Genomic DNA, 22,811 nt, shown 5'->3' with positions numbered 1-22,811 from the left:
GAATTTCTTCACATTAAACCCAGTTAAATATGTATTGCACGTGAGGAGCATATTTCTCCTCTTTGAGTTTAACTGTGGACCTGTGACCTTCTGAGCAGGTCTGGGTAACATATAGTGCAGCTGTTTCATGTCTGAGATGTCTCATACATCCTTCATGGGTATTAAGTGCTAAGACTAATTAACCTCATCTACCTTTCTTGTCTTGCCCCAGTGGCTGGAGCAACATACTACAAGCAAAGGGAGGCATCCAAAGAGGTTCCTACCACCAAGGTCTTTGGTTCCCATGGAGAGCTGTGGATTTTCTAAATGGCAGCCATGAACGCCACAGACATGAACTGTGATTTCCTTTTTAGCTAAATTCTCATTGTTTTGGAACTCATGGGAGATTTGCAACCGACTTCAAGGACTGAAAGATTGTATATTGGCCTGCCCTGGCATTGGCTTGTATGGTTTAAGCTCAAGAAGGGTTAGGAGCTGTTATTTTTAACAGTTAGGAAAAAGCACAGCTCATAGCTCAAAGCAAAATATCTCATGGAGGCACATAACTTTGAGAAGGGTTTCCCTACTCTGTTGATGTCATCAATGACTGTCATAAAAAGATGATTCAATTACAGTTCTCAATTTGCATAAAGTCTTTCTGTGAAGGTGACATCACAAAGTATCTCTGAGCTTAGTGAAAAGTCTCAAGACCTTAGAGGGCTTTTTCTTTTGGTCTGGTTTAAATTACACATCCCTCAAAACAACAGCAGGGCTTTACAGTGGCCTCTTCTACTGCTGTATAAACTTTTTAAGCAGATCTGCTTGTGAATGAAGCAAGTACAAAACACAGCAAATTCTCCTTTCGGTCCCTGCAACCCAGAGCTCTATAGTGGTGCAGTTCAGGGGCACTTTGAAATTGTCTTAAAATCCACAGTTAAAAATCAAAGATGAGAATTTTACCCTTCATTTCTACACACCGGCAGTGTAGCACCTGATTTCTTCAGTTTTCAAGGCATTTTGTGTTCCTATGCTTTAAACTGATGGCTAAAGTTTTGCCTGCGGAAGCAAAAAAACGAACCCACGCCAATGATGATCACGGATAAAACCAACACAAATGTTAATATAATAAGGAAGTTGATTTTCTTCAGATCCTCTTTTTCACAGTCTTCTGGTCTAATATTCCTGATGTGCATTTCTTCCTGGTACCCAAAGTTCTGAGTGTATTGGCATGTTAAGTGCTCCACGTTGGGGATCTGGACATTTTTGTTCTGAATCATTGATGAAAGCCAGATGTTTCCACAGCAGTCGAGTGGGTTCCCAGTGAGATACAAGTTTTTAAGGGAATTTTCTAATGCTAAAATATTGCTGTTCTGCAATGTGCTAAACCTATTGTTCCGTAGGTCCAGAACTTCTAGTGGCGAGTCACTACCCCACTTAGGCAGCCAGTTCAGCTGATTTTCAGAGAGGTTTAAATGTTTCAGGTGACTGAAACAAGGCAAGTCAATATTTAAATCTATCAGGCTATTGCCATGTAAATACAAATATTCCAGAGACTTTTCCAGTCCTGATAATGCTTTAACTTCTATTTTCAATCCGGGGTTCATGGAGAGATCCAAGACAATCAGAGGAGTCTTGTAGAAAGTGTATGCTGGTAGGATGTTCAGCATGTTGTCGGCTAAGTACAAGTACTGAAGAGCAGGAGAATCAACAAATGATACACAACCACTTTCCTCTCCAGCAAGTCTTTGCTTAGCTAATCCTGAGTACATGCTGCAAAGGCTGATATTATTGCTCTGTAGATTAAGCAGTCTGAGGCTAGGAAGACTTGAGAAGATATCAAATTGCAGAGTCTGAAGATGGTTGTTTTGAATATAGAGCTCCTTCAAATTTGACAACGTGCCAGCATCTAGGAGAAGGTTCTGCAAAGCATTGTAGCTCAAGTCAAGGACAGTTAGCGAGATCAATGCACTGTCATAAATTACTGCAAATGACTGAAGACAGTTTTTACTGAGATTAAGGGTGAGAAGGGACAACATTGATTCAAAGAACTCATCTGGAATGGATTTGATTTCGTTATAACTTAAGTCTAAATATACAAGCTGGGATAAATAAAGAGAACTTGTGTTTCTACTTTGCTTCTGATCAAGATGATGAAAAGAAGCATCTAGCCACTCATTTTCCATATAGTCCATTTTATTATGAGGAGATTCAGCAGTAAGCTGGATTAAATTCTTTGATAAATTCAGAGTTACCAGCTTATTTACCTGGGGGAAGACTGGGAAGTGAAGCAGTTTGTTTTCACTCAGATCCAAACATCTTAAGCTATATTCATCATCTGACTTTGTGGTGTGGAAGGTCTCAATGCTATTCCTGCTAAGGTCAAGTATCTCCAGCTGCCTGAGGTTGAAATCAGAGATGCAAGTAATTGAATTCATGGAGAGATTGAGTTTGGAAAGGTTCACTAGAGCCTCAAAAGCACCTTCTTCTATTTCCATGATGATATTACTCTGAAGATCTATCTCCACAAGTTTGGGAGATCCCTGAAACATCTTGTGTGATATCTTTATAATGCTGTTGTCTGCCAAGGAAAGATACCGCAGTGCTGGAGCTTGTTTAATGAAATACTCAGCCATCCCATTGTACAGACTGTTATGCGACAAGTCCAGGATTTCCACCTTGGGTAAAAGTCCAATCCCCTCTGTCCCATTCTGAGCAAGCTCGTATAAGTGATTGTTGGCTAAATTTATTTCCAGCAAACTCGTCATGTGTGCAAAAACTCCAGGCGTGATGAAGCTTATCTGGTTAGAGCTTAAATCCAGGCACTGGAGGGAAGTGTAAAATGATAATGGCATTTCAGGGATGCTTTGGATCAGATTTCCAGACAGATCTATTTTGTTTACATTTGGATGGAGCTCACGAGGGATTTGGTGAAGGTCTTTGTTGTGGCAAAATGCCTGTGAGTTCGCCTGCCAGAAAAAGAGAGAAAAGGGTTTGTCACGGGACAAATGAAAAACATCTTTGCATGAAATATAAAGAAAATAACATTCAGCATCCAGGCAGATCCTTCTTCTGAAACACTGGTCATGCTATTTTCTCTGAGCATTCAGACAGCAAGAACAACAATCCTAATGCTTCTTTGCACTAACAGCACTCATTTAATTTTAAAGACATTTCTGACTTGCAACACTGGAGAGTTTTATCTGCATGTGATACCTACTACATGTTCTCCTTTTTGTACCTTTCTCCTAGTCCTAAACGAAGTTTTGCCCTCTTTCATTGCAATCAAGCACCATTTCCTCACTTTTGTTCTGATGTTTAATTTTCTTGGCTTTATCACTGTATTAGATACTGCAAATTCTACTTGCAATAGCAAGTAGTTCTTAGAAGAGCTCCAGTCTGTTGGTAGCATAGGTCCCAAAGCAAGGAGGTGGAGTAACATATAAGGATCCTATAGCACAAAAACCATCTCTCTCCTTAGTCACACCCTCAGATTTTTGATCGTGTCTTCCTTTAGCCATGGCTTAGTTAAGCAATGCATCTTTACACAAATGGGTCTTCAACTACGGAAACATTTATGATGCAAACCTCCAAACTCCTCCTGCTTTTACCATCCATATTTATCCTTTTCTTAAGGCAACAGCTGCCTTCTTATTGTGTGGGGAGCATGACTTATGAAACCAGCCACACAAGACACCTGTGATACAACATGGAAAAGAAAAATTATAGAAAGCCAGCATCTGAGAGGAAAAAAGCTGTGATGTGCAGTGAGGGTCATGCCTTTTCAGTCCAATTCTCAGCAGCAGGGTAGAGAAAAAACCCAAGTGTCAAAGCCAAGTTCATCTTCGAGATGCATGTCTGTTCAATTGCAGCTAGGACTGGATCTGTGTCCAGAGCAAAATTTGGAGTGTGTGTTCATAAGGAATGTTGGAAACATGAACATGAACATCCTTGAATAAATGTCAAGCTGTATTTTGTTGTTGAGGAGAACATACAGCAGCAGGAGGAAGTGGAATGCAAAAGGCTTAGGCAGCATTTAATTTACTGGAGGAAAACTCTTGTTATGAATGTATTTGGGTGACTGGGTCATGTACTGTTTGTAGAAAGATCAGAAAGAAAAGAAAAAAAAATCTGTTGAGTCTTAACTTCTGTTGAGAAGCAGAATCCAGATTCCATGACGCAAAGCTTTTCAGACATTAAAGGCACATTAAAAGTGAAAAATATTAAAAAACATCTGTTTCATGTGAACTTTTAGGTGAATGAAGTGGCAGGTCTGTTTAGGAGAAGTGGGGCAATAGTCAGCATTTCGTGAATCTCTTTCGCATCATGTGAGTTTTGGAGACAGCACAAAAATGTGCCAGAGAAGTATAAGTGTTCATGCAAACTCTAGACAGACACAGGCTGCTCTGCAGTCCTTCCCATGATACGTCTTTCCCAAAGATCCCAAGTAAATGGCCTATTAGAACCTGAATCCCTTCCTTCTTTCCCTCCAAATAACTCAAATCTCCCTCCCCCAGGTAAACAAATTAGAAAAAAAAGAGAGGGCGTTTTCTGGCTTCTTCCTGACATTATTTATTTCCTGCAAAGCCACTGTAGAATTACTTATTTTGAGCTAAAATGTGCACAGAGCTGGGCTTAGCGTTGAGGCTCAGGAATGGAGCAGAAAGCCTCTTCTTCATTTTGTGAAAGAGGGAGAAGCCAGAAGGATGCAAAGACCCAGAGTGAAAAAGCAGCAGCCGCTTTGCAGCCTGAGGCAAATGCCAGGTTTCTTCCCACACTTTGAGCCAGATCTCAACAAGTGTTGAGCACCCTCCGCTCCCTCTGGGCACCTAGCACCATAACAGAGTCCTAATCCAACTCCCATCGACACCAGCCGGCTGGTTTTCACTGAAGTCAGTGGTGGAGAGGTCAGTCCCAGTTCACCACGTATCCTGCAGGACTGAGCTTTTAATTCGCATCCACTGAACCCTCCCAGTGATAAAAGTGATTGATAAAATCTATACCTCCCACTGTCTGCCATTTGTTCCTATAACATTTCCCCTCCCATTTTCTTTTTAACTTTCATTCCTTTTCACTGACTATTTTGACCCTCACTGAATTTCTCATCTAGTCTGTTCTGTACCATCTATTCTCCCCTGAGGCTCAAACTGCATGAATTTCATTCTCATTGGCACTAGGAAGAAAAGATGAAGCACGTCTCAGTGGGACGGAGCAAACAGCATCTGTTTTGCCTGTATCTCCCTTCCTCCCACCCCATAGCCCAAAGGGTTGGCAGCCTGAGGCTGAAAAGAGGTTTTCGCCAGTCTCATGTTCTGACTTTATCTTCTATGCCAATGCTGCCACTGGTTTGTTTGAAGTCCATTGGCAAGAAATACTGCAGTGTGGGGAGCAGTTGGTCCCTTTGGTGTCTGGTCCCATTCAGGTACTGGCAAAAAAGTGACCCAACAGCTCAGAAGCTGAGCTTCATTTGGATTCTGACTTCAATTCTTCACTGCTCAGCACTAGGTGGAAGCTGTCATCTACCTTAGTAAGAACCCTACAAACAAAGCAGCTGGATCCAACCATCTACCTGTGTTCTCCCGTATCAACTCATGAGTGTTTGAACCAAAGAAGCTGGACTGGATCCACTTGGCATCAACTTGTGCTTGCATGGTGTCCATGTTCATTCTCTAGAAGAGCTGCTCAGGTGGAGGCTCAGCTACACAATGAAATCTTAGTGATTTGCCCAGGTACCACATATCAGCTGACCTTTGATAACCAGTTATGCACATGTTCTTGCATGACCTCTCTGCAAGGTAATGTATAATTTGCTAAAACCCCTTCCCTTCGGTGAATAGTTTGGATGCTCCTCCTTTCCCAGTTAACATGAATTAGCAGAAACATATTTCTTTGGGAGGTAGAACATCAACTAGTGGAAGCCCCTCTCCTTGGATCTCAGTATAAGTTAGGAAGAACTCCCTGACATTTAAGCTACACCTTGTTGTCTTGCAATGGGCAGATGCGCAGTAACTTGTATAATCAGTGCAGCTCACTCCCATGTCAGGGGTCTGGTAGGGACTACTTACTTCCTAAAACCTCTTTTACAAGGTCCTCTTCAAGGACAGAAGCACCAGCAGTGAGTCAGAGAGGGGCACAGGTTTCTGACTCATGCCTCTTCCACAAGATCTGGGATGAAAGTTTCCATTTCTGAGCCTTCGCTATTCTAAAGGTGTTGCCACAGGGAAAGTACCATGTAAAACAGTGAGGATGTGATGAAAAATCATAGAATCATACAGTCATAGAATCATAGAATTATTTTGGTTGGAAAGGACCTTTAAGATTATCGAGTCCAACCGTTAACCCAGCACTGCCAAGGCCACCACTAAACCATGTCCCTCAGCACCACATCTACACAACTTTTAAATCCCTCCAGGGATGGGGACTCCACCACTGCCTTGGGCAGCCTGTTCCAGTGCTTGACAACCCTTTCAGTGAAGAAATTCCTCCCGCTATCCAATCTAAACCTCCCCTGTCACAACTTGAGGCCGTTTCCTCTTGTTCTATCACTTGTTACTTGGGAGAAGACACTGACCCCCCACCCCGCTACACCCTCCTTTCAGGTAGTTGTAGAGAGTGATAACGTCTCCCCTCAGCCTCCTTTTCTCCATACTAAACACCCCCGGTTCCCTCAGCTGCTCCTCATCACACTTGTGCTCCAGACCCTTCACCACCTTCGTTGCCCTTCTCTGGACTTGCTCCAGCACCTCAAGGTCTTTCTTGTAGTGAGGGGCCCAAAACTGAACACAGGATTCGAGGTGCGGCCTCACCAGTGCCAAACACAGGGGGACAATCCCTGCCCTAGTCCTGCTGGCCGCACTAGTGCTGATACAAGCCAGGATGCTGGTGGCCTTCTTGGCCACCTGGGCACACTGCTGGCTCATATCCAGCTGGCCATGGACCAACACCCCCAGGTCCTTTTCCACCAGGTAGCTTTCCAGCCACTCTTCTCCCAGCCTGTAGCGGTGCGGGGGGTTGTTGTGACCCAAGTGCAGGGTAATAATCATGTGAAGTAAGTAGGACTCTCAAAGGACCCATCAGCTAATCCAGTAGCTCCCTCTCTTTAAGCTGTGTTTGGATTTACGCCCTACTCCTTCCACTGGACCAAACGCCCAGCAAAGGAAGTTGATCAACATTGACATTAGCGATGCTGAGCTGTTAAGTTACACCAGGTGAACAACCCAGTCATGACTGCAACATGTTTTCTGTCGGGGGCAGAATTTATCCTCGCCTTGTTGCGTAGAGCCTTGGGTTGTTGGCTTGATGAAAGCAGTTTACAGTGGAGCAGAGGAAACAAACATGTGTTTACTTCTCAGCAATCAGCCTGCTCTGTGACCCATCAAGAAATGGGATGGGGCGAATCTGCTTGGATTATTGCTTGTCTTGCCCAGCCTTCATGTGACTATGATACATGGGACCCAAGCTGTCATGTTTACAGTGGCTTCATCAGTCTTCCCTCTCCAGCCAATGAATTGAGCTACCCAGTCACCTTCCCAAGATCTTTTTATATATACTAGGTCTTAATTTCTCTGGAATTCAGGAAGTGCAGCAATATGGCAGGGTGGGCAGGAATGGAATGAGTCCCATAAGGGAGATGTGTACAGCTAGCAAATTATTTTTTCCCTATTTTGGAAATTCTTGAGTATTTGTGCTGAAGAACTTCAACGTTCAAAAAAAAAAAAAAAAGTATTTTTAAATGGCCTGTTACAGACAGCAGCATTTGGATAGGGAAGGGAGCAAGTTCAGCTATGAATAACATTTATAATATTGTACCAGGTGCTTGCAAAAATTCAAGGAGCAAATTTTGTACTGGAGCAAGAGGCTTTGTCACTTTTTTTACCTCCAGCAGAAGTAAGGTACGACTTCCCTGGCAGCAATGCTGTGTCAGGGCAGAGGAAGTCAGTCTCCCTGTTATTACAAAAGGGCTGGTATAGACGTATTTCACAGAAGATGCTTTATTTAAAGCACAAAAAAATCAGGCCTGACAGGATGGACTCAGTTTTAGGTCTAAGTTCTTTCACTCTCAGCCACAGAACCCCTGTACAGTCTTGGGGAAATCAGGTCAAATTTCTTTCAACCAACTCCTGCTTATTAAAAAATGGAGATAATGACGCTTCTGCTTTTTTCCCCTTTTATGTGCTGTCACTATGGCAAGGATGCAGCCTGAGAACAGCCTTTAGAGCATCCACTAACCCAGCAAAGCCCACCTCTGCCACCAGGGAGGTTTCCCTTCACAGAGACTGTAGTTATTTCTGCAGCGCCTGTAACAAGGGGGTCCCAACCTCATCCAGGACCTCAAGGGACCTGAGTAGGGTGACAGCCTTACCATTTCACAGGACTTTCCTTCTGTGGGCTGATTGTTAGAGGTCCCTCTGTTCACCACTGCCAGGAAGAAGATGACGTACAGTCTCATGGTTCTGCAGGGAAAAGTGATTATGGTTAGATTTCAAATGTGACACGGCAGGCAATGCACGCAAAAGCTGGCACCAGGTCATTGTCTAACATGGAGAAGCACAATTGCAGTGCAATAAATTAACTCATCTCTGAACCTACAGCACCTACGACCTACCTATGTACTTTTGCATCCCTTTGAGCCTGGTGGGAAAATGAGATTTATATGAGGACTTGAAAGGAAGGTCCAAGGGATTTCATGGGATTGCCCCAGTGTGATTTCAGCTGCTACCTAGATGATACCCAGGCCTCCCCATGAAGTCCAGATACTCAAGCTGGGCTGTGTGTCTGACATCATGGAGAAAGCCAACCACTGAAGACCGAGTTACCTTCACTCTCCCCATAGAGGCAACTCAGGTACTTTCAGATGGGCTGGAGTTTCGGAGAGCCAAGTCCTGAACAAAGTGAAGGAGTGCCACTCAGAAACAACAAGCACTGGGAACAGTTTCCATTTCCATCCACATTTTCCACTCCTCTCATCCCAGAGTGTCAAAGAGCTTTTACACACTCATACGGATTTGTTAAGTTAATATAAACAGCTTACAGAATGGACTGAGAACTTTTTGTCTAAATGTTAGTTTTCCATTTTATACAGCCCAGGTATGGGCAGGCTTTTAAATACATTTGAAAGCAGATGCTTTACAAAGAGACAGATATAAAATGGAATGGATTCGTGTGAAACAAAGGATTCATCAGAGTTTAACTGTTTGGAAAACACTTCAGAAAAGAGCATAGAAATAAGTGCAAAAGCAGCAAACAACACAGGGAGGCCTGTCTCTGAGCAATGGGAGAAAAGTGCAAATGAAGCATTTGTCCTTCAAACGGCTTGTTTCTAGATGGACACTCATGAGGTCTCTGGCTATGGTCACCATTGAAGTGAGCTCCAGATATCACTTCTTTATGACAGCCTCTGTTGCTAACATGCTGAATCTATCTGTATTTGTATGGCTTCTTGCAGGCAGATCTGAGCTGGTCCTGCCCACACCCAGAGTCGGTGAGACACATGCCAGCTCCTAACTGGAAGTTAGGCAGCAGTGCTTAGCTAGCACTGCTCTTAAGTCTTTCCAGGAACAAGCCTGCATCTGGCAAGCTCCAAAAGCACACCAATCCCATGTACATGTGCCGCCAAAAACCAGCATCAACGTGCTGTTACTCAGCAGCTTCCACCCAGAGAACATCAGGAGACTGGAAACAAAAGAGATGGGATCATTCCCAGCTGGTGGAGATCTCTCCATTTAGTCACTGAGGGGTGCAGCTGATGGCCATGCTTCAGAGCAGCAATGGCAATTGCTGAACAGCAACGCCAACAGGTTCACTACAGGAACCTGCCCATCCCTCCACTTCCCGACCAGAGAAAAGGGTTGTGCGCTAGGAAAAGAGAAGCTGGGGAGGTTTAGATCACAGCTGCCCTATTTTCAGATTGCACATTCCTTCCAGTTCAGGGAAACAACTAGTGATGGATGATGATCTGGGACCTCAAGGTGAAAGAACTTGGACTTTGTCTTTGGGGCTCAGCAGCAGGATCAGAAGTCTGTTCTCACCCTCTAAAAGAAGACCAAGGATGTTCATTCTCAACTCTTTTAATTAATGTTTGCAAAATACACTGAAATAATCCTATGAAGGAGGAATTGCTGATACTACCATCTATAATGCCTCTGTTGTTCCCCCTCTGTTCTTCATTCCCCAGGCTTAGAGGAGTGGGTGTCTCCTCTAAGGAGGAGAAAATGAGTTTTGTCGTTTGGGTATTAGTTTGCTGCAATTGAGAGAAAAGACAAACATACCAATGATTACAAGGCTTTACTCAGAGCCCTCAAATGGAAATTGTTTCTGTTTAGATCCACTGAATTAAGCTGAGGAAATCTCCATGGATATTACCCACAACAGGGCACCACCCTGACGGACAGCATGCGTCCCATGTGCTCTACAGTGTCTTCTCCTGTCACACTGCCAGTACAAAAAATGGTCTTTTTGCTTCTTAAATAATAAACCTGACAAAATCCAGGGTCTTAACATGTTTTGGAACTTCCGAAATTGTAAGTTTATAAAGCAACTGGGAAAATGATGTATTTGAACACAGAAATGTGATTTAATGGCTTGCTGTGTAAGATAGATAGGTCTGAAGGAAGCAAGGATGCTGTCCCTCAAGGTGCTTCCAAGGTGGCTGTCACACCCTGAATTACTAGGATGTGGTGGTCTCTTCCAATATGAGACCACATGGACTCCGTCCAGAGGAGGGTAAGCCACTTCTCATGGTACAGCACAACCTCCTTGATCACGGACATTCCCTTCCCAAGTTGGTTTTCAGTTCAGCTGCCCAGCTGAGGAGCTTTTCCCTGCCTAGCTTTTCTCTGAACAACCTTTAGACCCTCTTCAGCAACAACTAGCATGGCACAGCACTGCATCCCCCTCCTCATTGCCCTCTGAGCAAGTCTCAGATGCCCACCACCCTCTCCCAGTGCAGAACTCAGGGCTCCATTGCCCTGGTGTCAGAGCATCACCAGTAAACGCTGCCTGCTGGCATTGATGTCTCTAACCACAGCTTACAAAAGCAGCCCAGGAACAGAAGTAGCAGCAACTAGACCTAAAGGAGTTTTTATTGCTCTGAGGCTTTCCCAGAGTTGAAGCAGCTTCGTGCTCGGTGCCAGTTTGCTCCCACTGGCAGCTGTGATAAAAATCCCAGCATACCTCAGAGCAGAACTGAGCTCTGAACCGTATTCAGTGTCACAGCTTTCCATCACAGTACTTCAAAATTACCTATCCCCATCCACAGCTGAAAAATATAGGTGATTTCAGTAACACTCCCAAGGAGTCTTATTAAGTGGGTCAAATAATTTAGCATCTAGAAAAAAGCATGGTACGCAAACTACGTCAGGATATCCACTTAAAAGACGGGAGAGCAAGGGCAGAGAAGAGCAGTGATTTGCCCCAAGACACATTTGAAACCATGGAAGAATCAGGGTTTAATCCCAGTTTGTCCAGATCCCACTCCAGAACAATATTTGCCTCCATCTCTACTACAATATTAACCCTGAAACCACATCATAGGTGTTGCTCGTAGCTAACAACAGCAGCACCTTCCAAATTTCCCCCAAGGATAATATTTGTTACTGCTTAAACAATTAACAGAGATGTTCTCCTGTGCCAAAGAGAGGTTAAATATGAGAGAATACACAAAACACAAACCGAACTCCCCAGGATCTGATCCTTTTCCACACAAGACTTTTTGCTGCTAAATTAGAGCCTTCAGGGTTAAAAAGAGCGAATATTTCACATTTACCTTCTTTCAAGCGTTTCTTGCATCCCCAAACACTGCTTATCATGTCTTTAAAAAGCATATCCAGCTCTTCAAAACCAGCTCAGTCCTGGCTGAAATTCTTCTTCAGCTTCACGTTCACCCATTCGGGACACCAAGAGGCTCACTCGTAACTTCATAACGAAGGCATTTTCAGGGAAATAACCACATTTGGGACAGTGTCTGCTTTAAATTATGTTGCTTGTCTTCCTCCGGACTCCTCTCCGGGCTCTTGCTGGGTCCTAGTCACCGCTGTGCTCCGGACGGAGACAGCTACTGTGCGACATCCTGAAGCCCTTGCTCGGGGCAGGCACTGAGAAACCAGGGGGATTTTTGCCAGAGAAACTGTCAGGATCGGGCCACGGGTTTGCTCAGGGGAATAAGTGACTTATCGCTGCCGATGCCATTGTTTAGCTGCGTGCGTGGTGTGAGGCGGCGTGTTTACTTTAGGGTTTTGTGTCCGCGAGTTACATTCCCGGAGAGCTGCAGCCTCCTACCCCTGCACCTAGATCTCTCTCTGCATCGTTAGGAAAACAGCGCTTGAGGATTAAAGGTTTTAAATTCACGGCTGATAAATATAAAGCCCAGAAACTGGAAACCTGTCCTGGAAGAAAAAACTCTTTCTCTTTGCAGTGGTCCCACTAGTTGGAGTGTGACAGCAGTCTGCTGGCAGGACAGGGGTGCGGTGTCACCTACAACACACCTGACCTGAAGGGTTTTCACCGCACGAGGCAGGAATTAGGGAGACTGATAAAGGCAGAGGGGTCCGAACATCCGGATGAGCTGCTGAATTTTTGGCAGTGAGTACATAGTGCTGAACCTACCGAACCTGCCAGGAAAAATTCCCATTGCAAAAGGGGTGCTTTTGTCTCACAGATGATTTCAGATTGCCTGTGAGTTCAGCTTTTTATTTATTATTTTGTGCTGCCCTCTAGGGCTGGAGCAGCTGTCTAATTGCTGGTTTCCTCACTTCCTTTTGCTAATTAAGACCTGCTTCTGGAAAACCTGCCTTTATACAGATTTTCCCATTGCTGTCTCCCAACCTCACGAGCCTGAACAGTTGCAATGCACTCTTCCATTGGCTGAAATAATATGCCAAAGAGCTGGGCTCTTAGCACCTTGTTTGCTTTGCAATGCATCCTGAAATGAGAGGCATAAATGCTATGAAGAGACAACAGTGTGTGTGTGGGCAGGAGAGGGCATGATTAGGTGCAACGGATAGAAAAATCCACATTTAGCTCTCAGGAGAACAGTCTGCCAGGGAGATTCTTTACTGTGAGGGTGGTGAGACCCTGGCCCAGGTTGCCCAGAGAAGCTGTGGCTGCCCCCTCCCTGGCAGTGTTCAAGGCCAGGTTGGATGGGGCTGTGAGCAACCTGGTCTGGTGGAAGGTGTCCCTGCCCGTGGCAGGGGGGTTGGAACTAGATGGTCTGTAAGGTCCCTTCCAACCCAAACCATCCTGTGATTCTATGGTTATCACAGCCCTAGACAAGTTTCTTTACAGAAATTTCTTTACAGAATTTCTTTACAGAAAGGGTTATTAGACATTGGAATGGGCTGCCCAGGGAGGTGGTGGAGTCACCATCTCTGGATGTGTTTAAGAAAAGACTGGACATGGCACTTAGTGCCATGGTCTAGTTGACAGGGTGGTGTAAGGGCAACGGTTGGACTCAATGATCCCAGAGGTGTCTTCCAACCTGGCTGATTCTGTGATTCTGTGTGATTCTGTGAAGTTCACCTTGACTGGGCTCTCATCAGACTAGTTTTGGTCACCTTCCCCCAACATGTAGTGTCTTGAGCTTCCCTTGGTCGGAGCTGGCTTCAGTGCTGTTTTTCACTTGATCTCTTTGTCATGCTCCCTAGATGCAAGCCCCCCATCTGCAACCTCTTGGGGTAAACAGGAAACTCATGCTGAAGCTAGGGATTGCTGTGGTGTCGAGAGATTTAAATGCCTTTTGGATGCTCTGGGTTTAGAGTTCACCTCATCAGCAGCATGCAATAGCACTTACAACACAGACACTTTCGCAAGGAAAACCTCAAATATTTGAGGTCTTCAAGAAAAATACTTTTTCTTTTTTTTTTTTTTGAAAGAGAATATTTTGATTTGATTTGGAGATGAAATACAAGTAGAATGTCTGTAATGAAGAGCAGTGAGTGCCCTGGATGATTTCAGCTTCACATTTTCCTACACCTAGATGTTCAGAGCACTGTGGGAAGTTTGGATTTGCAGGGGGAAAAGTAGCAGTGTTTTTGTTGGTTTCACTTTTTAAAAAGCCAGCTCAGTTCCTCAAGCTGTTTTAGTGAGTGGCCAAGCAGCTGTGCCAGCTGAACTGTGAAGAAGAGCCTGAACAGAAACAAATGCCAAAGCAGGAGGGAAGGGCATGCACTGATTCTGCTGCTCAGGACTTTTCTTCATTAAAACCACAGCCTTAGAGGACACCAACCACGCTGGGAAAGCTCAGCACTGTCCTTACTATCTTCGCCCTTTCCTAAAGGGCATCTGACAGCAAATAGTTTCAAAGACCCTGAAGCATTTGGCTGACTTCCCATTTTCAATATTTTTGTGCTTTGGGCTACCCAGCAGTTTGTACCTTGAAGTGCTGTTGAAACACAAGCATCGTATGTGCTTGGTAGCCACATCTACAGAGCAAGGGTCATCTCCATTGAACAGATTAGGTTTTCTCCATCAGGCAGATTGGAGAATCAAGCTCTTTTACCCACCTGCACAAAATAGCAAGGGCCGTCCCATCCCACTGATGCCAAAGGGTTTGCACCTGTGACTCTGTGAAATCAAGCCCTTCCTGCTTTTCCTGTGGTCTCCTCAGCGATCGCTGCCTGCTCGGTTTCTGCCAACATCAGCTAGATTTCACACCACGTCACCCGAAGCTAGGGGTGGCGTGGGAATTAGGACTGGTGGGCACGTCGTCAGACCTCTCCTCTCCTCCAAACCCTCTTCCCAGCATGGCCCAGAGCAAGAAGGAAAAGCAAATCCCAGCGACTGGCTAATTTGCTGCAGGTTCCCAAGGGTTTCAGATAAACAAGAATATGTCTTGACGATTATGTGCCTTGAACCTCCAGACCTTTTGGAGTCTGTCCATCCATAATGCTGCTGCTTTCTAAGGCACTGCTTTTGGGTTGAGTCCTGTGTCAAGCCGCATGAATCAAACTCTCCAGAGAAGTAAACAAAACAAGCTCCTGCCTTAGAAAGTGGGTCTGAACTGTAAGGGCAGGAGTGGGACAAGTCTTGCTCCCTTTCAACTGGAATAGCTCCCTGGTGATTCATCCCACCAGGGAGCTGGAGACAACATTAATATTAACCGTATTAAAAAAATAAATAGCCCATGCCATCCTCAGCCACAGCTCTTGAGAAGGAGGCACAGCTCCAGCTCCTGAGACCCTACAACATCTGCAGGAGCTGCTCCTCCTTGTTCGTTTTGCTCATGCCATCCGCAGTGTGCTTGGTCTCTCATGGGCAGATGCAGCCTCCTGCCTCTCTGGTGTCAAGTCCACACATCAAAATAAGGGCTCCTACATCTCCTGTAATCCCAACAAGGCATTTCTCCTGTCTTTTGAAGCTGCTGCCTGCCTGCCTTCTCTCTCTGTCCTCTGTCCACGTGCACCTCTATCAGGTGTTCAGCCAACAGCATTTCCCCACCAAACATTAACCTTTCTAATCAAATGGACACACAAGGTTTAGCCAGTTCCCCTACATTATTCACCTTTTTTTCTACTCCTTTCTCCAGGAAAGAAAATGAAAATGAATGAGAATTGCATGAAACCCACCAGCCTGGAGACTTTGTGAGAGAGGGTCTGGGTGAAGGGACAGCAGCAGATGGGAAATGAAAACACTCCCATCAACAGAAACTGGTGTAAACTGGCATTTGAAGATTAAACTATTTGAACATGAAATACCCTCCCCGGAGAACAAAATTACTGGAGAAACTCAAATTCAGGAACCAACCGAGAACCTTTTCTCACCAGCTTTAATTTAAGTGCAGCAAAAAGAGAGAAAAATCGGCTTTTAATTCAGCAATTTTTCTTTTACTGACAGTGGAGTCAGTGTTTGAGAAAAGAGGTACTCAATTTACATGATACAACAGAAGGTGAAGTGAGGAAAATTATTTCTGATAGATTTGACTTGCACGACACCCCTCCCTTGAATCCATCCATCATTGTGTTAGTAAAAGGCCAAGCACTGATGCAGTCACTAAGCTGCAAGCATCTGCTTTAAAAAGAGAGGACTGATTGTGATTTTTCATTATTGAAACCTAAAAGATTTCAGCATTTGAGAGTAATAAGCTGATTTAAAAGTTGAAATTATTACATCTTAAACCCAAATTTTCACTGTTGTGGAAAGCCAAAATTTGGCTTCTATTTAAGGGAAACATGTTTGTACTTGTATCAAAAAATACAACAGGATTTGGCTTTAGAAAATTATTTGTGCCTTTTATATCAACTAGCATTGAACTTTACTCCTCCCAAATATTGTCTGAACACTAATTCATCCTGATAACAGTCCAGATGCAGCAAAACTACCAGTAAGTCGTCGTTCATCCAAGGTGACATTCAAGCTGCCAGGATCTTAAGAGTAGAAAAATAACCCTGCCATCTCACACCTCGTGCTCCAACAGGGAGAGGTCAGTGACAGCACTGATGGTAAGAAAAGCAGGCGAGCTAAACAGCATTTTGCCCATTTTACCGTGTGATTTGCCCAAGTCTATATTAGGATTCAGTGTCAGAGGGCTGGGTGAGCAGCATTTAATCAGGCACACAGTGCTGATCTCTGCAGCACTCCTGGCTCAGAGCGCTGTGATGCAGTAACACCATAAATAGACTAAAGTCCTGTGAAGAAATAAAAAAAAAAAAAAGCATCTCCCCATCTTCCATGACTGTAAATACAGAGAATGGTAACAAAGCAGGCGTATGACAACTACATTGTTATAAACTACCCAGTGCCTCCTTAATGTAAAGGTTCCAACTCGCTGCAGTGCAAGTCCCTGGTGCATTAAATATACAGCTGTGTGGATAGAGCCATCTACACAGTGTGTTTAGTCAGTTCCTCAGCCTGTTCATAAACACAGTATATTTGATTTATACAGTACCTTCCTCATCTGTGCTATTTTTAAAGGCTGCAGCTCTAAGTCACCGGAGCCCCCATCTCTCCCGCAGTCGACAGCTCAACTTTCCAGCACGGTCTCGTACGCGTCTCCACGTACCTGCTCTGTGGCTGGAGGAGGAGGAGGAGGAGGTTTCGCCCCTGCTTGCAGCCTTCTGTCTTCCGGACTCTCCCAGCAGCCTTCCCAGCGCAAGCCGAGGAAGAGTTTCCTTGGGGAAGTCGTACCTCTGTTGCATGCCAGCTGACTAAAACTCTGCGAGCTCCGAGAGAAGTTTGAAGTCACAGGGAAAAAAAATACTCCCCATAGACTGGTCCTTGAATTCATTCCTTCGCAGTCATGAGCTCTTATATATTCCCAGGCTCCCACAAGCACGTGAATACATACCTCTGTAATAGTTTTAAAATGTGTGTGTCCTCTGTGCTTCTCTTTATTTTCCATTTCGTTCATTCAACCTTGGCTTATTTCCTGCCGTTTCTCAGCTGGTAATTACGCTCCTCTCGTATTGACACATGAAACAGTCTGTGAATACCACAAAAAATCCCCTCCGCAGGCTTCGGGGACACATGCTTGTCTCTGAAGTTCTCTGTGCCTGTCCCACAGATGTGAGCACGTGCTTTCAGCCACACAGACCTGCAGGTACTCGGGGGCAGCACTTGCCGGGGCTGGGGTAAATCACAGGGACTGAGCTGGCTGCAAACCCTAAACTCCAAGTCCGTGCAGGACGGGGTGTGTAGGAAAAGGGTATATGGGAGGGAAGGACCGTAACAGGGCAAACACATCGTGTTTGATGTCCCAGCAGCTCAGGTGTGTCTCGGTGGCACAGCGGTGGGATGGCCAAATGCACCCTTGGGGGAAAGGATAAATTCAATTTAATGCTTGAATGAGTAACAACGTAAATACCTTCTGAAAAGGGCAACGGGACAGATCTTTATGTCTTTAAAATAAAGGGTAAAAGAGGGCAAATTTAGATTAGATCTTAGGAAGAAATTCTTGCCTGTGAGGGTGGTGAGACACTGGAACAGGTTGCCCAGAGAAGCTGTGGCTGCCCCCTCCCTGGCAGTGTTCAAGGCCACGTTGGATGGGGCTTGGAGCAGCCTGGTCTAGTGGAAGGTGTCCCTGCCCGTGGCAGGGGGTTGGAACTGGATAATCTTTAAGGTCCCTTCCCACCCAAACCATCCTGTGATTCTATGATTCTTTTCCTTGGGTGTGAAACTCTCTTTTACTTCAGAAGCAAAGCTCTCATGTAAATCAATGGGAGACCTGCACACTGTCCATGTCATCTTCTTCTCCTTAGAAGTGCCTGGGCGGGTGTCCACTGGCTTCACGTGTTTGCAGGAGTGCAAACCTCTGATAGGGTTTTGCCAGGTCCTGACTGGATGTCTTAGGACCAAACCAAGTCTTGGCTTCACCAACCAGAACCCAACTTCTCCTGGGCCACTTCACTGAGGACTCCAACAGGCACTGAGGACCACTGCGAACCTCCCACCTTCTCCCCTAGGTGTATGAAGAACACCTCCACAGAGGTACCTGCCCCTCGGAGGAGATGTTTGGCTTCAGCATCATGTTTTTTTCCCCCCTTTGCACCATCATGTGCAATGATGGGCAATAATTTTCACCAAAATATGGGGTGCTGGCTACTTTCTCCTGGGCAGCATCAATTCTGTCCTGCTTTCCTGGATCTGCTCCTTAAAAATCAGATAAAAGCCATGTCCTTTCATACCATGTGCCAAGCAGCTTAGTGGATTCTGATAAACATATGCTGGCTCCCAGCCTTTTTTTCTCTGCAACAGGTTGCTGTTCATTTTCTGTAGCACACCAGCTCCTGTGAGTCAGAGTTCCTTCAGATCTGCAGCATACTGGGAGGCTCAAGATGAAAACCTCTGGAGATGTGAAAGATGTGGTTCATGAAATATCACAGTAAATATATTTTGCACATGTTGTTGCAGTAAGTATGTAACAAGGATAATAAATGTAATAGTAATGTGTACATAATGATAAAGAAATAATAATGATTTTATTACTGCAATAACTATTGCCTGTGCACAGGTATAGTTGCATAGGTATATTTATTAAAGGCCAAATGGCTTAACAATTAGTAAGTAAATGATCTCTCATTGACTTGTCTTGGAAGCAGATCCTGTGGAGAAGTTGTTTGTGTACAGCAATCCCAAAACCTTATTGATGTCCTCAGAAAAGCTCTTCCATGGGACACAGGTAGTCCCAAGAATACACAGCAGTACCAAGGAGCGAGCCTGAAAGTTGTATGGCCCCAATAACCCCGTGCAACGCCTAAACTAGCTGTCCACTATCACTCCATCTTGTGGCACCATGCCTAGCGAATATGACTGCACTATTTGGTTTGGCATGAGCTCAACATTGATGTGTTGATGTACACCTCCTACCCAAGCCAAAACTTGCCTCTTGGTCCATGCTAGCTTAATTGTCCGGGACTGACCCACAAAGAGAGTTCATCAAGGCACAAGAACATCCCCTCCTGTCACCAGGCCAACCTGATGGCCAACTTGTTGTCACAGCAGCCAAGCCTGGTGGATAGCTGTGGACCTGCTCCTTAGATGGGGGTCCAATTGTATTTTCCAAGTGGGGCATGGCTCACTAATAAGAAATTGGCCCATCACAGAAGGGATAAGAAGTCTTCTGACAATAAATTTCAGACTCATATGGAAGCAGAAGGAATTACAGATCCTGCTGTTGTTAGACCTCCATCTCTGGTGCATGGGCTGCAGAAGACTTGGGTCAACCAATGGCTGATTCCCAGTGACACCTGAGTACTGATGCTTCTCCAGTCACATCTCTCCCACTAAAGATGTCTCTCCCAGTGAGTGATCCCTGGCCTGATCCACATAAACCTGGCCCTTCTCTAGAGCAAGTCGGCTATGTCCAGGTATGTAGCACTCAGATATCTAGCACTGGATGGTGTCCCCACAGCCCTGAGGTCTTTGTTTCACTGTTACGTTTCTTTCAGAGTGCCTTGAATAATGTGGGGACAGTGTGCAAAGCCCTCTGGAAGAGTGTAGGAAGACTGTGCGGAGCAGAAGCAGCCAAACCTGATGCAGGCCCTGAAGGAAACCCCAGAACTACACCCACCTTGGAGGGAACAAACTGGTTCTGTGGAGAAGAGTGCCCATGAGAGAGCTAACCCACAATGTGACTGACTGTGGGGAGCCAGGTTATCTGACAGCGTCGATGTACCCATGCAAACCCAATGAAAGAACCTGAGGACACCAGGAGGGATGCCACACCCTGAAGACTTGTAGCATCATGCCTCTAAAACGGCTTACAAGCACCAGTCCTGCAATGATTTCTGCTGGTACCTGCCATGCACAAATCCTGCACACCTCCACACTAAGGTAGCAGGATGTGGTAACCAGCAAATCCCACTTCAAAAGAAGGGCCACAGGTCAGTGCTGGTCACACAAGGTCAACTCTGGGCCATGTCCTGCCGTAGGCTCAATCCCTCTGAATCTCATGGGATTCCCACTCTTCCATGGGAGAGGTGGGCAGGCTTGGCTGGTGGGGCTGGTGTGGAGACAAGCAGAAGTTCATAAACAGAAAGCAAAACTCCCAGCTACTGACAGGCTCCAAGACACCACTGCCAGTATAAGCATCATTATCTTGAGCTGACGTTAGCCCAGTTGCTTTTCAGAAATTACACTAAAAAAATAAAAAAGAAAAGAAAAAAAGGAAACCAGCCAGGCAGAGATGAACTGGCAGTTTTTAATCACTTGCAAAAGATTGGAGGTTGACCACGTGCTCACCTCACGCTTAAAATAGGTTGTATCATGTCAACAGGATGCCCATCTCTAATTATAAATGATATTTCCCCAGACTAAACAAAGTTTGATATTTATGCTCCATTTCCTCCAGCTCCGATTATAGCCTGTTCTTTTAAAAAAATGCATGAGGAACAAGAGGGCCAAGAGCTTTGCTCTGGCCACTCTTTTTCTGTTCCTGCTGCTGTTCAGGGAAGTTTGCCGCTTGGAGCGTGACGATGCTTTACGTGCTGGGATTTTGGCTTGCCTTGGTGCTGATGCTGGTGGTGAGCAGGATTGGGTGTGTGGGGGGGGTTATCCTGGTCACCAGGTTAGCTGTGGTTCCTGTCCCATCTCAGACTCATCATAGAGTGCCTACATCTCTCAGGCACTATGTCTTTAGTAGTCCTGGAGGAAGATGCTGCTCTTGATATCTCTCTGGACGAGGCCTGGCTTAGTCCTCCCTGGTACCAACCATAACCTTCCTTAGGTCCACCTGGCCTTGGGCCATGAAGACATTGCCATTGCAAGATGCCAACAGCTTCACTTACAACTGCAAAGGAGACATACCTTAGCTAGCTCCAAACCAGCTACCAGTAACCCAAGTAGCTGTGAAATTAACCTGAAAAGCAGGGTAAAAAATGCATGTCCGGTTCCTCCGGGACACTCCACACTCACCCACCCAGACGTGACTAGCTACTAAGAGGTCAGCTGTGTCTACACTACGACGCAGTGATTTGTAGGATGGGCATAGTCCTGTCTCATCTTGTCACTTGGGTAGCTGCCTGTCCCCAGGCACTGCTTGACACCTAGGCAGGCAGTGCTAGAAAATTGAACAGGAAAGCAAAATGCACGTAATCATAGAATCATAGAATCATAGAATGGTTTGGGTTGGAAGGGACCTTAAAGATCATCTAGTTCCAACCCCCCTGCCCCCTTTCCTCTAGACCAGGTTGCTCAAAGCCTCATCCAGCCTGGCCTTAAACACTGCCAGGGAGGGGGCATCCACCACTTCTCTGGGCAACCTGGGCCAGTATCTCACCAGCCTCACATGATGATGCTCAAGATATTCGTGGAACGCTTGAGGGATGTTGTACATCACTTGGAGTGTCAGATGTTGTTGAAACTCCCAGCAGGAGCAGGTACCACTGCAGGACTTAGATGAGGTGACTTTGGTGATAAGGGTCTTCTGCAGAGTGAGAGACACCAGAAGATGTGAAGAGCTACGGTGTCATCTATCTGGACTTCTGTAAGGCCTTTGACATGGTCACACCAAAACATCTTCTCTCTAAATTGGAGAGTTAGGGATTTGATGGGTAGACTGTTTAGTGGAGAGAGAAATTGGTTGGAGGGTTGCATACAGAGTGCAGTGGTAAACAGCTCAATGTCCAGATGGAGATCGGTGACAAGTGGTGTCCCTCAGGGGTCCTCAGGCAGTGCTAGATTAATGGTTGGACTTGATGATCTTAAAGGTCCTTCCAACCAAAACAATTCTATGATTCTATATTGGAACCAGTACTGTTTAATATCTTCATTGATGTAGACAGTGGGATTGAGTACACCCTCAGCAAATTTGTAGACAACACCAAGATGAGTGGTGCGGTTGACATGCCTGAGGGACGGGATGCCATCCAGAGGGACCTGGACAAGCTCAAGAAGTGGGCCTGTGTGAACCTCATGAGGTTCAACAAGGCCAAGTGCAAGGTCCAACAAGGCCAAGTGCACTTGCGTCGGGGCAACCCCCAGTATCAATGCAGGCTGGGGGATGAAGAAATTGGGAGCAGCCCTGTGGAGAAGGACTTGAGGGTACCGGTGGATGAAAAGCTGGACACGAGCTGGCAATGTGTGCTTGCAGCCCAGAAAGCCAACCGTATCCTGGGCTGCATCACAAGCAGCGTGGCCAGCAGGTCGAGGGAGAGGATTCTGCCCCTCTACTCTGCTCTCGTGAGACCCCCCCTGCAGTGCTGCGTCCAGCTCTGGGGCCCCCAACAGAAGAAGGACATGGAGATGTTGGAGCGAGTCCAGAGGAGGCCACGAAGATGCTCAGAGGGCTGGAGCACCTCTGCTCTGGAGACAGGCTGAGAGAGCTGGGGCTGTTCAGCCTGGAGAAGAGATAAGTCTGGGGAGACCATATTGTGTTCTTTTGGTACTTAAAGGGGGCTTATAAGAAA

The 22,811-nt window shown here is 45.6% G+C and overlaps 1 protein-coding gene across 1 annotated transcript; it reads right to left on the bottom strand.

The window, feature by feature from the left end:
* Positions 1–270: 270 nt before the first annotated feature.
* On the bottom strand, positions 271–8,425 carry LRRC32 (leucine rich repeat containing 32). The gene is made up of 2 exons (XM_068425420.1): positions 8,339–8,425; positions 271–2,945 (listed from the first exon to the last, which is right to left on the bottom strand). The coding sequence occupies exons 1-2, from the start codon at positions 8,423–8,425 to the stop codon at positions 1,005–1,007; spliced, it is 2,028 nt and encodes a 675-aa protein (XP_068281521.1). The 3' UTR covers positions 271–1,004.
* Between the last annotated feature and the right edge of the window lie 14,386 nt (positions 8,426–22,811).

The sequence above is a fragment of the Nyctibius grandis genome, chromosome 2, assembly GCF_013368605.1.
Source record: "Nyctibius grandis isolate bNycGra1 chromosome 2, bNycGra1.pri, whole genome shotgun sequence".
Lineage (NCBI taxonomy): Eukaryota > Metazoa > Chordata > Aves > Nyctibiiformes > Nyctibiidae > Nyctibius > Nyctibius grandis.
This window is presented reverse-complemented; position numbering and strand designations above follow the sequence as displayed.